This window comes from Vidua chalybeata, chromosome 8 (genome assembly GCF_026979565.1).
Source record: "Vidua chalybeata isolate OUT-0048 chromosome 8, bVidCha1 merged haplotype, whole genome shotgun sequence".
Taxonomy (NCBI): domain Eukaryota; kingdom Metazoa; phylum Chordata; class Aves; order Passeriformes; family Viduidae; genus Vidua; species Vidua chalybeata.
The window spans coordinates 8948075-8966707 of record NC_071537.1 but is presented as its reverse complement, the minus strand read 5'-3'; the positions used below and the strand labels follow the sequence as shown (position 1 = coordinate 8966707).

Here is an 18633-nt window from a genome sequence, read left to right as displayed (position 1 = left end):
GGAGTTTCTTACCTCCAACGAGTGGCATGAAAAATGTTAACGGTTTAAAAAAAGCACCCACCGCACCACCCTGCCGTCACATGTACCCAAATAATAAGGGCACACAAACATCCTTCAGGAGAACCCGGGCTGCGGGGGGATGATATGTTTATTAATGTCCAGAATGTAAAAGTTGGCGCTCCCGGAGCGCGGAGTCAGGGACACCCGTTCGAGTGTTTTTCCCCTCGCTCCCCCCGTCCCGCAGCTCCGAGCTACGGCGCACAATTTTTAAATTTTTTTTTTCTCTACCTCCCCCCCGCCCCCCTTTTGCGTGCCGGCCCCCCCAGCAGCGCCCCCGCCCCCGCTGCCCTCCCCTCGCGCTCCCGCTCCCATGCCAAAAAGGATCATTGTTAGTTTCCTACTTCCCCCACCCTCCTCCTCCTCCTCCCCCTCCCGCGCCCCAGACCTGTTTATTTATGCAGACGTCACCGGGGAGCCCCCGCCCCCTCCTGCATCTCATTAAGTGCCTGGTGTGTTTCTCGCTCCCTGTCAATAATCCCGGATCCCAGACTTCTCCGTTCCTCCGGATTTCGATCCCCCTTTTTCTATCTGTCAATCAGCGCCGCCTTTGAACTGAAAAGCTCTCAGTCCAACTTCAACTCACTCAAACCCGAGCGGCACAGGCTCCCCATATCCGCGGCGACTGCCCCCCCGTCACAGCTGACTTCTGGGCTTGGTTTGTTGCATTATTTTTTTTTTAACCCCCCTCCCCCCCGCTGCTCCCCCCTCCCCACAGTTTATATATTTTTTATTATTATTAATTTTTCCGCGAGTGCGTGCGCGGGTGTGCGTGTGCGCGCAGTGCACGCCGAGCAGCTCCCGGGAAGAAAGAAAGAGAAAATCCCGAAGAAGGAAAGGAAGAAGCCTAAAGTCACTGGTGCAAAGGAGCAAAGAAGAGACATTTCCCTCCCCTCCTCCTCCCTCTTTTCCCCTCCCCAGGAGGAAAGAGAAGGGGAAAAAAAAGAAACTTTCACCTTGGACTCTTCTTTTTTGGGTGCAAACTTTCCCCCCCCCCTCTTCTTTTTCCTTTTTCCCCCCCATTCCCCTCCTTTTTTTTTTTTTTTTTTTCTTTTGTTTTTCCCCTTCCCCTTTTTGCAAAATTGCTGCTGGTGGGGTGAAGCAGGAGGAAAATGCCGCAGCTGAACGGCGGTGGAGGGGACGACCTGGGCGCCAACGATGAACTGATCTCTTTCAAAGACGAAGGGGAGCAGGAGGAGAAGATCTCCGAGAACTCCTCGGCGGAGAGGGATTTAGCTGATGTCAAGTCGTCTCTCGTCAATGAATCAGAAACGAATCAAAACAGCTCCTCAGACTCGGAGGTACGGGGGAAGCCCCCCGCGGGGCCGTTTCGGGGCGGCGGGCGGGCGGGCGGGGGCCGCGCTGTGCCCGGGGCCGCGCCGGGGCCGGGGCCGGGGGCGCCGCGCTGGGTCCCGCTCCCGCCGGCGCCCAACTTTCTCCGCACCAACTTGTAACGATGCCTTCTGTTTTGTTCTGTTTGTTTCCCCTTCCACCTTCTCCCCGCACCTCTCCCTTCTTTTTCGTCTTTCATTCCTCCTCTTGTCCCTTCTCCCCCCCACCCCCCAAAAAACATTCTTCCCACCCCAACCACCCCCTTCCCCAACTGCCCCACGCCGACCCCCGGCTCGCTCCCAGGCGGAGCGGCGGCCCCCGCCTCGGTCCGAAACTTTCAGAGATAAATCCCGGGAAAGTTTAGAGGAAGGTGAGTACGCGGGCCCGGCCGGCACCGCCGCCCGCCCCGCACCGCCGCCCCTCCGCCGGGCGCCCGGCTCCTCTTTTGGGGACACTTGCTAAAAAAACTTTTCCTTCCCCCCTCTTCTCCCTTCTCTTTCCCCTGTTGCCCCCTTCCTTCCCCGCTCCCGCTCGTGTCTCCCCGCCATGTTAGCTGCGAAGAGGCAAGATGGAGGGTTGTTTAAGGGCCCACCATACCCGGGTTATCCCTTTATAATGATCCCCGACCTCAGCAGCCCGTATCTGCCCAATGGATCGCTCTCTCCGACGGCGAGAACGGTGAGTGCATTTTTTTTTTCCCCTCTCTTTCCTCCCCCCCCCACCCCCCCTCCGCTCCTTCCCCGGCTCCCGCCGCCGCCGCGCTCCCGGTGCCCCGCTCGCCCCGGCCCTGCCGCCGCCCCCTCCCCCGCGCCGCAAACTTTCCAAACTCCGCGGGCCGCGCCTGGAGGGGGATTGTTTACACTTCGCCATATTTTTTTTTCCTTCTCCTTTTATTTCTTATTTTGTCTTTTTCTTATTTGTTGGTTTCTTTTTTTTTTTTTTTTTTTTTTTTACTTTCAGTTTTGTGGGCAGTTTTTTTGGAACCCTTGTAACCTCCGCTGCGGGGGGAGGGGGGTGGGGAAGAAAAAAAAAAGCAAACAAATTCCAAACAGCATCTATTTCAGCTTCAAAACAAAACTGGAAACAAATTTTTAAAAATCCAAGAAGTTTGGGACTGGTTTTTTTTTTTCCCTCCCCCTTTCCCTTCTCTCCCATCTCCTCTCCCTTTCCTTGGGGAGGGGAGTTATTTTCTCCCGGCCAAGCCTGCGATCCGCTCCTCCAAACTCCTCGTTTTCCATGGTGATCCGTCGCCTTCTGCCCTCCTCCGTGGCGGCTGGGCCGGCTCCCCCTCCCCTTTCCTCCCCCTTAACCCTCTCCTGCCCTCGCCCGCCCCGGCCTGCGGGAGCGGCGATTTCATTGTGCCCCTTCGGGCCGTGGGTGCCGCGAGTTGTGCCCGGGCTCAGCCCGGTCCGGCCGCCCCGATCCGCGCCCCGCGGCGTGCGGGGGCCGAGCGCCGCTGCCCTGCCCGGCGGGGCCGGGGCCGTGCCCGGGGAGCGGCTCCGTCCCGGTGCGGAGCGGGGGGAGCCGCGCTCCGGGCACAGGGCTGAGTCCGGAAACAACTCGCCTCGCTTGGCTCTGGCAACAACAACAGCAGCGCAAAAAATAATCAGACAAGTCGAGCAAAATTCCTCTTGGAAGTATGCTGACAGGAAAACAATTTGCTGAAAGCGTCCGGTTTTTTGTTGTTGGGTTTTTTTGCCTTTTTTTTTTTTTTTCACCCCTAACTCAGGGTTCACTGGCAGGGGGTGCAGGTCCGCGTGTGCCTGCAGCTAGAGCGAGGTTTAGCCCAGATCCCAGGAAACTTTGGGGTCTGCTGGTGGTTTTGTAGTCCCAGCTGTTTTCCCCGCTCGTAGTGTCACCCACGGTGTGCTCTACTCTGACATCAGATTTCTCAAGTGTCACCTTTCCTTTTTAAAAAGAGTTTAAAAATTTTTCATTTTGAATGGTTAAATCCACTGGGACTTCCGAACACCACTGATTCCTACTGATGGCTTTAGCGTTGCTGTTTTGTTTCTTCTGGGTGTTTCTGAGTCTGAAGCGTTCCCTCCATCACCGTGTGTGTTTATACACTTTTTTTCCTTGTGGTAACACGAGATAGCGATTTACAATAATAGATCTACTGTTGGGTAGATGTTGAAGCCGTACTAATGACTGAGGGCTTGGACAACTTCAGTATATCAGATCTACAAGTGTTTTAAAGCATTAAAATATTAAACATCGGGTCAGTCTTGTTTTCACTTAGTAAAACGTCGGTCGACACAGATTAGTAAATGTAGAGTGACAGGGAGGTTGTGAGGAAGGTTCTCTGACTTTGCATATGTTTAGGGCTGTGGCTGAGTTTTATTTTGGAAGCTTGTGAGGCTCTTTTTGTGAGGAGGTGATTTCTGGGACAGTAGCAGAGGGGTGACTGCAGTTTGCAATTGTAATGATGGGGAGGGGAATTCAAGGGCTGAATGCATTATATTTCTTCTTTTGAATATGGTCACCCACATGTATATGGATGATGGTGATAAATTCCAAATTCCATAAGTACCAGAATCCAGATGGCAAAACAATCTTTGTTCCAAATCACTTTGTTACGAATTGTGAAGCTTTGTATTCCCTTTTTTTTTTCCCTCGTTTTTTACCTTCAATGCATTCCACTGTTCCAAGTGCAGACTAATCGGAAGCACACCTCTGCTGCCTTTTTCTTAAAGCGTTTTTCTTACAACAGCTACAGCTCTTTTTTTCCTCATTACCTTTATTACAGATCCCTTTTCCCTTAGCATGTGGGGTAGGATCCTTCAGCACTTAGCTCTCCTGGAGCATTCCTCCCCTTGCTCCCCCACCGTTAAAAAAGGCCTCCATAGGAATGTTGGGTTCATGTGAATTAAAGGTGCTGTACAAAAGCTTACAGGTTGGTTTATTGTTGGTATAGCAGGTGGCCTGCTTGTGTTATCAGATGGATTCTGAAAGGATATTTCCACACTCAATAGGCAATTTTCTTATTTCCACATCCAGGCTCCAGCAACCTTCTCCTATCTTCTTAACCTTATTCTTTCACATTCCGTATGCTTGTTTGTTTGCCTGCCACTTAATTATAGCCAGGAAAAATTAAAGTTGTTTATTTAGGCCTGAGAGCAGAATATTATAAAGATTCAGCGGGATAGCTGTTGTCTGTCACACACTATTTTTAGGTGGATTCTAGTTCTCTGCTGTACCAGCTTTCAATTCCAGATGAACTAGATCTTTCTCTTTCCTGTTTGATTTTATTTTATTTTTAAATACGCGTTGGAAAGGTATAGATGGTTCTGCATAATTACGAATTTTATTTTTATTTATGTAGTTTTTCCTGGAGCCATATTTGTTGAGTGTCAGAGCATGCAAGGTAAAGAGGTGATGCAGATACATAGCAAAATTGTTTTTCTTTTCCTTTTGCTGTTGTACAATCTTAAAAGTCTGTGGGTGTGGTTTTTTTGTTGTGGTTTTTTTTTTTCCTGGAATTTTTTTGTTGCTTTATTTGGGGGTGGAGTGGGATTATTGTGTTTTTTAAATGTACCTGTAATTGTCTGTTCAAGAGCAAACTTGTGGGCAGCAATTTCTCCTTTACTGCTTCAGGAATGTGAAGAATTATGAAGTATCATAAAATCTGCTTATGAGGAATAATCTTTTTTCAAGGATAATGCTTTAAATACTGCAAACTCTTTATCAAGGTTGATAGGAATAATTTTATTTTTAAAAATCAAAGATTTTTTGCATGCTAATCTTGCTATTGATAGAATACTGTGGTGTGCTCATGAGAATAGATGTTATTAAGTAGAGGTTTAGTCAAGTAGTAATGAAGTGACGCATCTGAGAGCACCAGTTCCATCCCTGCACTTGTGGAGGGACTGGGGTGGCTGCATGTTATGGATAATAAAGGAGACTGTTTTCCTTTCAGAGTTGGAAAATGTAGAAGTGGTGTACTTGATTTTTAGCTTAAATTTAGAGCTTGGTTAATGCTTTTGGTTAAAGCAAATAGATGCCGTGTAATGTGAGAAAACCCTGCTGGCGGATGCTCTTATTTTTACTAGTGCTGTTGCATCTTCCTTTCCCCTAAGTTGTTGCTGGCTGAGTGAGACTGTAGGGATAAGCTTATGTTTGGCCCCAAAGTTTGGGAGTTGGGAATAGCTGTGGTGGAGAGCAGCCCCATCGCCTTGATTTTTATGTTTAGGAGGAAACATTTTTTATTAATTGCCTTGAAAAATTGCTGTTTTTCTTTATCTACTGAATCAGACAATGTAATCCTTCGTAATACAAAAGCTTTAGACCCTGGGGTGTAAAGGGTTAATGGTGGTCCTTTTTTTTTTTCCCCTCCCTCCAATTGTTTTGACAACACTTTTCAAAGTGTGACATTCCAAGCCCTTGCAATACAATGTAATATTACTGTAATTACACAGGTCATTACATTTTAAATAGAGAACAATAAAATGCTTATCGCCCTGAAAAAGAACAGGTGTTCTTGCCCTTCTTTGGTGTTTATGCTAATTGTTTTTCATCTCCTTCAGAAATATTTATGGCTGGAGTGTTAAGGTTTCAGTCTCGATGTGACAATATTAATTCTTTACTAATCTTTATGGTTGAGGTTTAATGTCTGCAGTATGGATTATAGTATTAATGTCCACCAACTAGTTTAATAATGTAGATACAACTTAATATGTCAGCACTTTGGTACTTTATGATACAGAGCCATTCAGTGGAGAGTGAATTATTTGCTTTGTTTAAAAAAAAAATGAATGGACATGCTTTTAATAAAGTTTCTGGACTTGTGTAAAAACAAGCTGTTAAATAACTGATGATCCTGTGGTGTAAATCAAATGGAACCTCCATAAAGGAAACTTTCCTTGTGCTTAATTAGGTTGATTGCTGAATCACTCTGCTATAGCATTAGCATAGCTGGTATACAGTGGCAAACAGACTGTGTTTGTTAACTTACTTGCAGTAAAGAAGCTGATTTATTTTTAATGCTATGCTTTTTTTCTTTTTTTTTTCCCTTCTTCTTTTTTTTTTTTTTTTTTTTCCCTGATAAGATTTTATTCTGGAGCAAATGCTGCATTGCTTACTCCATCAGTTTCTCTTCAGGGGGCTATGAAAATTAGTTAGAGAAAAGTTTCATGTTTCTGGGACCTTGCAAAACAATATAATACAGTACTGTTACTTGAGTGTACAGGATAATTGCAGGACTGCACTTCATTAAAAATAATATTTGCTTTGGAAATCGAACAATTTTAATAGGTGTAACAGTGGCTGATCTGTAGTAAAAAAAAATACAGTAGATGCCTTTCCAGGTTTTTTGAATGCATTCATACAAGGACTGAGGATGTTGAATAGGGTGGTGTGGTTTATTTTTTCCCTTCTTCCCCTTCATTTTTGTTCAAGCAAGTATGTGCTGATTTGTCAGCTGAAGATGGAAGGGGGGAAGGAATATGTTGCAGCTTTCACTGGCGCTTGTAAACCAGAATGTAGGTAAAAATGTTTTAAATTTGTCAAGACTTTCATGAGTGGGCCCCAAAATCAGATAAAAAATGTGGTGTAGAGAAAAAGGACAGCTGCAGATTTTTTGTGTGGACGTGTGTTTCTGTACCATGACTAAAAACTCTAAGGACCTTTTCCCAGCTGTCTGGGAGTTATGTGGAAGTTGGATTATTGGCAGTTAAGCATGAGACAACCTGGATTTAGCAAATGCTCTCCTACACAGGAAGCAGATGACATTATCCTGGGGGAAGGGAGGAGATCCTTCTCCAGGCACAGCCTGGGGGGAGACGCCTGCTCCCCCCAGCCTCAGAGCAGCCAAAAATGAGGGCTGGCGATAGGCACGTAGAAATATAACAGCGGTCGGGTTGTCAGCTTGGGTTTTTTTCAGGGCTTTTTGGTGAAATCAGACACCTTCCTTGCACATTTGGGGCTGTTGTGAGAAGTTTTGCTTTGGAGGGAGTTGTGAGGTTTGGGGGGATGTTTAAAGCTGTGTTCCCCGGGTGTCTCCTTAGTCCTGTGTCCTGGCAAATATGTAAGTAAGCCTTAAAACTTTGACTTTTAATTGGGCACATTTGTGAAGGAAATGGTTAATTTTACAACCAAAGGCAAACTTGCACCTCGACAGGTCTGCTGAAAGAAATGTGCCACAGTCGTTTGCTGGCAAGCACGGCAGGGTCATAAATCCACGGGGTTTATTTACAGCCTATAACACTTATGAATGTTAAGATATTTGACGCCACGCTGGCCTTATAATATCCAAGGTCCACAGACACTGGCAGTGGGTCAAATTTCTTTCACTAATTATAAGCAATGAGAGATGAAGTGTGGTGGTGGGGGTGTGTGGGGGAGATATGGAAATCCTTTCTCTCCCCACCTAAAAACGAAGAATATTTCTGCTACTCCTCCCAAATGCTGCTTTATGTTTGTGCTTTTTTTTGGTTACGTAGGCTCCGAAGTTTATAATTAACGCTTGTGGTGCTGTAGAGGCTGGGCAGTGGGTGATGCAGCCAGGCTGAAGGAGGGAAGAAGTTTAGCACAGCTCATGTCCTTTACATAAAGGTCTCAGCAGTATTGTGCAGTATTTCCTAGATACGGGCACAAGCAAACATTTAAAGACAGATGACACCTGGAAATGTCCTTTAATTTTCTCACATACCGCTGAGCTGGGGACGAAAGAAAAAAATGCCTCGGGTTTTATGCAGAAGGAGGATGCTTGGAAATAGACATATTAGACTGGTTTGTGTGTACAAAACAGGGCCTCTTAGAAAACGGCAAAAGCCCACGTTAAGGGAAAACATGCACTGAATGAATGAAGATGTTGAGGTTAGAGGCAGTTTTTAGGGGAGAAGCCCTGTGTCCTGCTGGAAGGGACAATGTCGGATGGACGTGTAGGTCAGCGTGGAGGGGAGCACGGGGACGTGCACAGGGTGGTGTTTTGGGAGGGGTTAACTGGGGGGAGGCACTGTGAGAGCAGGGGGGCCACTGGAGAGTAATTGGAGGACAAAGGAGGGATGTTGGAGCGTGAGGAGAAATTGTAGAAACTTGGGGGGGGGACGTGGGGGGGAAACGCCAGTATTTGAATGGATGGTTGGAGGGGAAGCTTGGGATCTGGGGATTGACTCTTAAGTGTCAGGAGAGTCTGGGGCCCGAGAAGAAGCAGTGCTTCGCTCAGCACTGAGCTTGTTGTTCTCAGCTCACTCCCCATTACACACGCTTTGCTAGAGTGGACAGTCAGATTTGAAGTGCTGCTGTCTTGTCTGTGCTGGGTGTGTGTGTGTTTTAACAAGATAATGTGATTACTCAAATATGACTAGGTATTACTTTTAGCTTTAATTTCTCCAGCAGTTGATTTCAGGCTTCCCCCTAGGTTACTGTTGTGCTTGGAGACTAATTTAAGAAAAAGGCAGGGTTACATGTGTGGTGGAAAGCTGCACTCCTTTAGCCATATGTTTTTCTTCTAGAGCCATGTAAAGCCTGACTTAAAAAAAAAAAAAAAAAAAAGAGGGGGCTGTCAATTCAGCTCTTCCACAAATAGCTGTACAGTTTTGTTGAAGGTTTTATGCATTTCCCTAATCAATGGAGCGCTGTGACTTATTAGCCCCTAGGGACAGATCCGAATCCCCCAGCACTGCGCTGAAAAGCTGGTGTGGTATTGTACCTTTTTAGCAGGTTATCAACAAGGATGTTCCTCTTTCCCAAGATGCTTCCCACCCCCTCCAGCATCTCCCCCCTGTGATTCTTTCCGGCAAAAATCTGTTCAGTCTCACGCCTTTGTTTTAGGTTGGCTCAACCCTCGACCCTTATTCTTTGTGGGGTCACGCTCAGGCAACTGGGCAGTGCTGAATGAGTTAAGTCGCTGGCTGAAGTTTGGCTTCATGCAACTAAATTTGAGGCCTGGTAGGCATTAGCAGGGCACAGCACATTTACAGAGCTTAATTAGTACGCGCTGTAATTGTTCATGGTCTGCCAGAAGGAGTAATGTTCAGGAAAAGTGGAGTCGTTCTTCTGCAGTCTTTAGTTTTAAAACGATAAATCACTTGCATATTTGTGCAGTGATTCAAATGGAGCTGAGACCTCTCCATCTCAACATGTGGTAAATTGTAAAGTCAATGAATTGCAGATGTAGGGTACAGCAGATTCTCTAAGAAAATGCAGAATGAATGGGAAAAGGCGATGCTATAAATACGTACTGAGAAGATAACTGGGTTTCTGCTTGCTGTGCCAGATATGATAAACTAAAGATATTAGCAATTTTGTTCTAAATGTATTTATTCTAAATATCTTTAAACTAAGTGTAGAGGTACCATGTTACTTCACTTTGTGAGGTTTTTATTAATGTTCCAGAACAATGGGTTTCATATGGAAATGCGCGTGATAGCCATATTAATATAAATTAATTCATCATGGGTAATACTGTAGCTGTTACTGGAGGAGTTTATAGTGCTGGGACACTTTAAAATGTGGCTGCAGCAACTTACAAGAAATGTTGTGGTAGAGGATGCCTCTATAGCCTAGTTGAGGGAGGTAGTGGGATTGTTATGTATCTCACCATAGCATTTTGTATCTGCCTGTGATTCCTTCCACCTTCAGAGAGACTTTTTGGGTGCAGTAATCCAACAGCCTAGAGCCTATTTTAAAAAAGCAAAACACAAACAAAACTGTGCTATACAGATTGACATTGTAAATGCTTCGTATTGTTTCTTTTGCTTTTTTTTTTTTTTTTCAATGTGAAGAATGTGTGTCACTCTTACTGCTGTGAAATCTTGTCTTCCTTGGGCTTGGTCCAAGATCCATTGAAGTCAGTGGAAAAAAGGCTTCTATTAATAACGAAGGGCTTTGCATCAGGCCCAGTGTGTCTTGAACCAATGGCCAAGTTCTTCAAAAGTGGATGAAGGCATTGGGAATGCCAAACTCAACTAAATATGATATTGATGTATTGCTCCTTCATCATAGTCTTATACTCCTGGAGGAGGGGGGGCAGAGGAAGTCAAGTTACATTTCCAATGGTGCATTCTTGAATGAGCTCCTGCTTCTGCAGTATTTCCCACAGAAGTGTGGAGCATCCTGGCAGGATCAGGGTTTGGTCCGAGGCTGTGTTGCATGTCAATTCTGCTTTTCTAATGTGAGTAGGTGGATTTGTATGGAAGTTGTAAAAGTTAATGATTGTTCTCTGACTCATATGCTGCTGGCTTCAGCAAAGAAGAAATGATGACAAGAAAATGATAGAAATTATAGGAGCCAAGTAGGCTTTGAGTGGAGAATGGATTTATGTTGTTTGAAATGCCTTTGCTGCTTGGTGAAGGAAGTGCAAGGAGGGAGAAAATGGGAGGGCAGTTTCTTTTTGGGGTCAGATGTTTTTGGTACCAAACTCCTGCAGGCATTCAGCTAGGGAGTGAGGCTGAATTCAGGAGGGACTCTTGTTGGACTTAACCATTTTGTTCTTCCTACTGACACAATTAGTCCTGCCTAACTGTTCTCCCCTCTTGGCAGAACAGGTTTTGGTGCCCGAGGCTCTGTGGGAAGTATGATTGCATGCTTATGACTACCAAGTATGAATATATAAATGTGCTCGACTTGTGTCTATCTCACAGCTTTGTAGGTCTTTCCAAAGTATCTGTGGCATGAAAGATGCTGTATACAACAAAATCATTCTCTGCTGCTTAATTCACTACTGGTGGTGATGCAGCAGAGACACAAAAAAACCCCAACAAACCCAAAAACAAAACAAAACAAAAAAACCCAAACCAAAAACCCAAACAAACAACAACAAAAAAACCCCCAAACTAGTCCAGCAGGAAGATGTGGGAAGTAATAAAGTAATAGAAATTTCCAATCTGAAAATACTGCAAAGGGACATTCTGGGGAATGTGAGATTCTTGGATGTTGATACAATAGAAACAAATTGTCCTATTTTAAGAAAGGGAAAAACAGAGCAAAAAAGGTGGAGGCGTACCTCTTGGAGCACATCCGAACTCCCACTGGAGTCAATGACTCCTTAAATAATGATCTGGAAAAATCTGAGACTATAGGCTTTTCTGTTCTGTAGCAGCTTTTCTACATTGATTTCTGTTTTTAACTGATAGTAATATTTAATAAAGTTTCTCTTGGAACTGCTTTAAACCCTAGCCTGAATAATTTTAACTTGGTTAAATGAGTGAACTGGTTTGGGAACATAGACAGTAAGAGGTTTGCATTGGTTTAATTAGATTTAAGAGATTTATAAAACCAGGACCACTACTCTGGCATAGGCAAGGTCTGGAAGTTGGCATATAGATGATGAATTGATCTACACCCAGGCTGAACAGGCAGCTATTGAAAGTGCTCTATTATAAATGTTTGCCAATATTAAAGAATCCGAGGGAAGGTATGACCTTGAGTAAACACATCAGAAGAATAAGATGGCAGTCAGTGTTTCTATCTCTGTTTTCTGTGGGACATTTACAGGAAGGTTTTCTCCCTTTCAGAGGAGTTACAGATTATAGTTTTCTGTCTGGAAGTCAAGTTATTTGAGATTTTTATTATATTAACCAAATGTCTCAGTTTACTTGAATCCCTGTTACATTCTCCCATGGGGTTTTTATTAATTCTTAAACTACATCATAAAATGTAGCTTAAATCATGTCTGTGTCAATTAAAATAAAAAAGGTACTTACAGGAGATAGTCACAAACATAACTGCTGCATTGGTCACAAACTACTGTGTAAAGAATATCCACAGAGCTTATTTTATCTGGATAGCAGCTAAATATCTTTACAATCCCCAGGGTTATTAAAGGCCAAGTGCTTGATATATGTAGTTAGTTTCTTTTTCATTGTATTCTGTTGCTCGACTACAGTACTTGAAAGTACTTTGTTTTTAAGTGAAATTAAATTTAATAAATATAGAATGAAAAAGTGAAAACTAGAACCTGGGTGTCACTGGGTGGTTGTAAATGGGAAGTTGTGAGTTGCTGTGCTGCTGGTGTGCCCAAATGTGGGCATTGGACTGGCTACACAGGTACATCTGTGTATATGCATGTGATGTATATTATCCTTGAACACATACTTGGTTATCAGGTGTCTATTCAATTTTAATTGACAATATGAGATTCCTGTGGTTGCTCTGTGCACAGATTGCCTTGGGGCTCTACAGGGTTTGTGGGAAGAAAAGCCTTGACAAGTTTCCATTAAGCCCTGAATCAGGCAGTTGGAAAAGAGGAGAATGAAAGGAGCTGAAAAGAGGGACAACTTGTTAGTGTTGCATTCTGCGTTTGCAACTAGAAACCTCTTTTAGACAAGAGTGGTTCTCAGGCCAAGAATTTCAAACTCGCGGAGAAACCTGTCCAGAGCACAAAAGTTGTTTGAACGGGGTGCAGAATTGTCACAGTAATTAGAGCAATCTCCGTTTACTGAGTGGCAGCCTTTATAAAGGACAGGGGATAAAGGGTTCAAATTCATCTTTCTCTCTCCAATTCACTTCTGATGAACTGCCTCTGTGTATGTATGTGTATATGAAGGAGTGTGTGTGTGTGTGGCCACATTTTCAGCTACTCATCATTTGATTGTCCTTGTTTAAAAAGAAGAAGGACTTAGGTTTCTTCTTCCTGCCTTCAATAGCATTTTTAGACATTTTGCTTTTATTTTTATTTTAATTTTTTTTTTTTTTTTTGGTTGGTTGGTTTTTTTGGTGTTGTTATTTGATTTACCAGAATAAGAGGATGCTTGGGAAAATGCACTTGTGCTGTGGTGGAGAGGGAACCCCAAATATTTCTCTGTTGATTTCTACTCTTACTCAGTCTTGCATGTTTGACTCTTAGGAGAAGTCCCATTATTTTTAAAAGGATTACTTGTGGAAGCAAGAAAAGTGAATGGACATGGCTTGGGCCCTTAAAGTTTATCCTCTTGCTGCTGCAAGGTCTGTCCAGAACTACTGAATCAGCTGGAGTTTTGCCATTGCTCTTATTAGGAGAAGGATCAGGCCTGTGGATTACATGAGACGAGTCTTGTGAACAAGCCAAATGAAACTGTAAAAATCAGGATTGTTTTTGTGCACAATGCAGGAGTGTCTGGAGGACTCGGTCTGGGCTCCTCTTGGTCAGACACTGCACAGAGAAAAATGGGAGTGAATGTGTGAGTGAGCAGTGTGGGTGTTCTTGCCCAAGGAAGAAAATGTGACTGCTGAATTTCCTGTATGGCTTTACTTCTAAAGAAAAGAAAATACCAAGCTCCTTGAGTTTCTTAAGTAATCATCCTGGGTGTAATGTTGGTAATTTTGATTCCATTTAAATAGCTGCTTAGGTTTTGTGATGCCTTTTATTTGTTCTCCCTAAAATAATGTAGGATCTCCACTTTAAGGTTTGGAGCTGGCAACCTTGGCTAATTTACTTAATCATTTAGTCAGTGTTATGTTTCTCCCCTTCATTCACCTCTACATCTGAAGGCAGAAGGAGGGAGAGAGGATCCATTTAGGCTGATGTCTAAATGTCTGTCTTGTGTTTCTCTGTATCACATTGCCTTGAAGGCCTCTGGCATGGTCAGGTGTTTTGTTGGCACCCTGTGAGTGCTGTATGTCTCCTCCCCTCTTCTTTTCTGGAGACCTGGGATCAGCCAGCAGCTACGCCGAATTCCTAAGGTGTGGATGGACCAGAGGGTAAAGGAAGGTCTTGCTGCTGATTATGGGTACATTGTTAAAAAGTCATGGCTTGTGAAAATTGTATCTCAGAGATCATGTGTTCTTGTGTAGTTTTTTTTTCCCCTTCATCCCCCATCAATTACTTTCCACTTGATGATGATGATGAAGAATTTGGCTAGATCTCCTTATGTTTTAGCCAAAAGCAGACTTCCTTTTTTTTCACATGGTTTTGCCGTAACATGAAAAGCTATGGAAAAATTACATGTCTTGGAGCTTGCATTTCAAAAATGCCTATTAATGTTCAGCAGCCTGTGCTCCTCTAGTTCAGTTGCCTTGTCTGTGAGCATGGTGTGTGAATATGGAAGGGCTTTCTGATCATGGGGGAGTTGTCTTGGAGTTGCAAAGAGGAGTTGGGAGACGTCAGTTTTCCTGGAAGTAATGCTGAATTGCTTCTGCAGTGTTGGAGCATAGAGTGGGGTTTGTGTGCTGGACAATGCCATAGTCAGGTTGAACAGTGTCTCTATTTTTAGATGATGCTATTTTGTCTCAACCATTGATGGTTTGCAGACCAATTGTGATGTCTACCATCCTGAAAGAGTACCAGTGTGGTACTAATTGTACCAGGACCAATTGTTGTTGAGAATGTACTTGTTGCAAATGATGGACCTCTCTTGAACCTCTCTCAGTCTTAGCCCTTGTCCATTATTTTCTCAGCTGGTAATTAATTTCTTGGTTTGAAAATTTGTCAGTAATGGGCATATCTTCAGTGTTAAGTTCTCTGCAGTAACTCTGCATCACCGAGGAGTAATTGCTGGCCCTATAAAGTCACCGATCTCATTTGTTTGCCAGCTGGATAACATTTCCTATTAGACTGTTGTGACCAAGTTATCCATCACAACAAAGCCTAACCATGTCTGCAGTCCATGTCCTGGCTGTGGCTTGGTGCTTGGAGAAAGAGGGCTGGAGGAAGCTGATTTGAAGTGGTGGTTGCAAGCCAGAGCTCATGGCAGCAACAGAAAGCTTTTATTTGATTTTACAGCTGTGTAAAATCCAGCTCAGCCTGGAAGAGCAGCCGTGAAGTTTAGCTGAGGTGGCAACACAAAGCAGCCGATGTCCTCTTCTTCTTGTTGTGTGACATTTCCTCACTCCTGCTCTTCTGCCTGGCCCCATTCTGCTTCTCTGCCTGCTCTTGGTGTTTCTGACTGGAGAAGCAATTTGGAGGTGCTTCCCTTCCTGGGAGCTGGTGGTGCAAAGCCCCAGTCCTGCACATGCTCTGGGCTTGCCTCCATACTAGCCCTCTGAGGACTTGTCTTCAGCCCAGCTGGGTCTGTGCTTTTGGGCTTGTAGGATCATGGCCTAAATAGTGATCCCATGAGGAAGCTTATAAAGTTTATTTTGGAAGCAAAATACTTGGTGAAGCAGGAAGGAGGCTAAAGAGAATACTGAAAAAATGGTGCAAATGAGAAGCAACTTCATTTATACTCTGTGCTATTGCTCTGGTTTGTGGATCTAAGTAGAAAATGGGCAGTATTTGGAAATCTCCTGAGTTTCCTGCCAGCATCTGCACATGCCTAAATACCTTTGAAATTTGATTTTGTGGTTTGTTTTTTTCCCCTGCTACTTGAATATGTTAGTTGATGCCACAAGGAGTGAGCTGAAGTCTCACTTTTTTTTTTCTTTTTTTTTTTCCTCTGCTGTTGGAATTGTTTGTTAAATTCTAATTACAGGGCTTGTTCAACACCTGTACAAACCCACAGCCATTGTTAAGGGAATAAATTGAGGACAATGGGGTTAACGCAGGTGTACACAAGTGCAGAATTTGGATTGCAAAGTCTTTTTTATTACTCCATGTGCATAAGAAAGAGAAATGGATTCAGCTTAATTTTCTGATCCTAGAAAAAATTTGTAGGACAAGGATTTGGAGGAAGAGTAAATGGGGAGGGGAGTAAATGTCTGGACATGTTCAGACATGGCACTGAATGCATATGAAATGGAAAGTTAAAAGGAAATAAACACTACACTCCTCTTTCCTCACTACCTCACCCTCATACCACTTTCATGGAGTCACTTTTCAAGGCATAGCTGCACGAGGTGGTTGGTAATGATCTTGCACACTGATTGCCTTCAGAGTGATCACATCTCAACCTGAATGTTTGCATGGAGCTGAGGTGCTGGGACTCTGTGGTGCTTTGTGGTGCCAGCAATCACCAACCCCAGCTGCAGTGTACTGATACAATCAGCAAGTTGCATTGGGTCGATGTTCACGTGGGTATGCTGTGTTTGGTAGGAGCACAGTCAAGGCAGCTGGGATGTCTGACTCCCAAGATGATTTTCCTCTAAAGCTGAAGGTGTGTGTAGTTTCCAAAGGTGACTTGCTGTCTCATGCCTCCAGAGTAACCTTCAGAGATGGCAAGAACATCAAAACAGCTAGGAGCATGAAGTGCTAGAGCCTGTAAGACATCTCCTCATGGTATTCTGTGATGTTGATGCAGATTTACAGTTTTTTGTAACTTCCTGATTGTCTAACTGAGGGTTATCTTTCTCTGGGGTAGTTCCAGTAACAGCTAAAAGAGGTTCTTGCAGAATGAAAGCCAAGATCCATGTCCCTGCTATCAGAAGTGGTTGTAACTTGAGATTGGTTTCTTTTAGAGTTTCATTTTATTTCAGTTTCTTTCCTACTCTTGGAAGTTCCTCCAGGCACAAGTCAAACGTTCTCTATTATATTAAGTACTCTGTGCATTTGGGGTACAATAAACTAATAAGTAGCAATGATGCTTAGTGATTAGATAAACGTTCAGATCAGTTTATCCTCTCAGTGGTTCTCCTGTTAGAACTAATCCTGACTTCTACAAATAGGTTTGGTATTTGGCATTTCAGTTCATGTAGGAGGGGGGAAAAAGGCTGTTGCCTGTGAAATGGTTCAGAAGTTACTTGCTGTTCTTTTTCAAGGAGTAATAACTCAGCTGAGTAGCACAACAGGAGGCTCAGGTATGGGACTATTTGATCAAGAGAGAAATCGGTAGCTGCCTCTCTTGTTTATGCACCAAAGGAGTTGTGGTTGTACCTCTGCTCAGACGAGGATGAGTTATCCTCCAAACAATGTCAGGCAGCCTGGCTTGTACTGGGGAAACAATCAGAGTTCTTTATTAAAGGCTAATTTGAAGCTACAGAAAGAAATATTTCTCGCTGATTTGAAACTGACTGGAAGGTGGCTAAAAATAGTCCTTCAGTGATGTGCCATGGTTTGAACCACTAGAGATATGTATTTTTCTCTTTGGTGGGTGGTGTGACCTTCTCCTGCCAAAGAGTGTAGTTGCAGTAGGATAATGTGTAGCGATTTGTCTTAAAACTTTAAGAAGATTAACCTCTCAATTGCAAACTGTTGAGGTGATCTTATTTCTGGCAGGTGGTGTAAGTTAGTGGTTATGGTGATTCTTTGCCTTTGCAGTTGTGTGGATTTTACTGAAACAAGTTAGAGACTTGTTATTGAAGTAGAGGGAGGAAATTAATTAAAAAAAAAAATCTCTTTTTGTATGAATATGTATACACTGACCTAACAGAAGATTAAACTGGTGTTGGTTTGCCTTTCCTCAGTGTTTACCAATATAGATTGTATTGGTTTCTGCTGTTTGCACCCATTTCTTTGTTACTTTGTCAGCAGAGTTATGTACCTGCCTTGAAAATTTATATCTTTTGGCCTGTTCCAGGCTATATACACTCACTGCAGCATGTGTTGTATTTAGTTTGTTGCATAGCAGCTAGGTAGGGTCACTGGAGGCCCCTTTTGAGCAACTAAATTACTTTTTTTCTGCTGCTGTAGTAAGATTTGTTCCTTTACTGGGAATGCTTGAGCAGGCGAGGTGGGCACTGGGTGTCATCTTGTTCTCTCTGATCTGGACAAAAACTCAGGTCCAGTGTCAGCTGATTCTAACTCGTGTTCAGAGAAGAACCAGGGGAATGTGGCCTCCTGTGATGAATGGGCCTCCTGTGCTGAAAAAAAGCCAAGAACTGATGTCCTATTAGATGACAAAGCCAGAGGAGCAGTTGTATTGTTAACGTGTGGTGTTATTTGAGTGCTTTTACAACTTGAAGGAACACTGCCCACCCAAACTGAGGCCCAGATTTCAGATTTAATTTATACTTCTGGGCCTGCAGAGCCTGACAGAGTGGTTCATCCAAGAATTGCAGTAAAAATACTTGGCTTTAATCAACTGAGCACATCAATGTAGTCATAGGTACCAACATCTTGGAACAGTTGGAAATGGGAGAGGACCAACATCTGAACCAAAATGAAGCTGACTTTTTTGTAGTGTTTTGGATGGCTTAACAGCTACAAATTTATGAAGATATAATTAGCTACTTTTCAGGGTAATGGTTAATTTTCAACATAAACTTATCTTTAAAAGCTTCAATAAATGTTTGCAGATTTTATACAAGTAATACTAAAAAACTGCTATAAGCCTTGAAAATACTTAAATAGAGCTAATTATGAACCAGGGGTTTAGCACAGAAATCTGGAAGAGATTGATAGGAAACTATTAAGATCTGTTATATATTAAAATAGTATGTTAATATGTATATAACATCAACATCTATAATCTATGCAACACCAATATTTATAATAATATTTTAATGCTGATA

General features: G+C 43.4%; 1 protein-coding gene across 8 annotated transcripts in view; it reads left to right on the top strand.

Moving 5' to 3' along the window:
- The first annotated feature begins 1087 nt into the window (after nt 1–1087).
- Nucleotides 1088–18633, top strand: part of TCF7L2 (transcription factor 7 like 2) — a 173493-nt gene continuing 155947 nt past the window's right edge. For all 8 annotated transcript variants that reach the window (XM_053949136.1, XM_053949135.1, XM_053949134.1 and 5 more), the window contains exons 1-3: nt 1088–1358; nt 1693–1759; nt 1943–2067. In XM_053949136.1, coding sequence (XP_053805111.1) covers nt 1170–1358; nt 1693–1759; nt 1943–2067 — 381 coding nt within the window. In that variant the 5' untranslated portion in view covers nt 1088–1169. The remainder of the gene's footprint in view (nt 1359–1692; nt 1760–1942; nt 2068–18633) is intronic.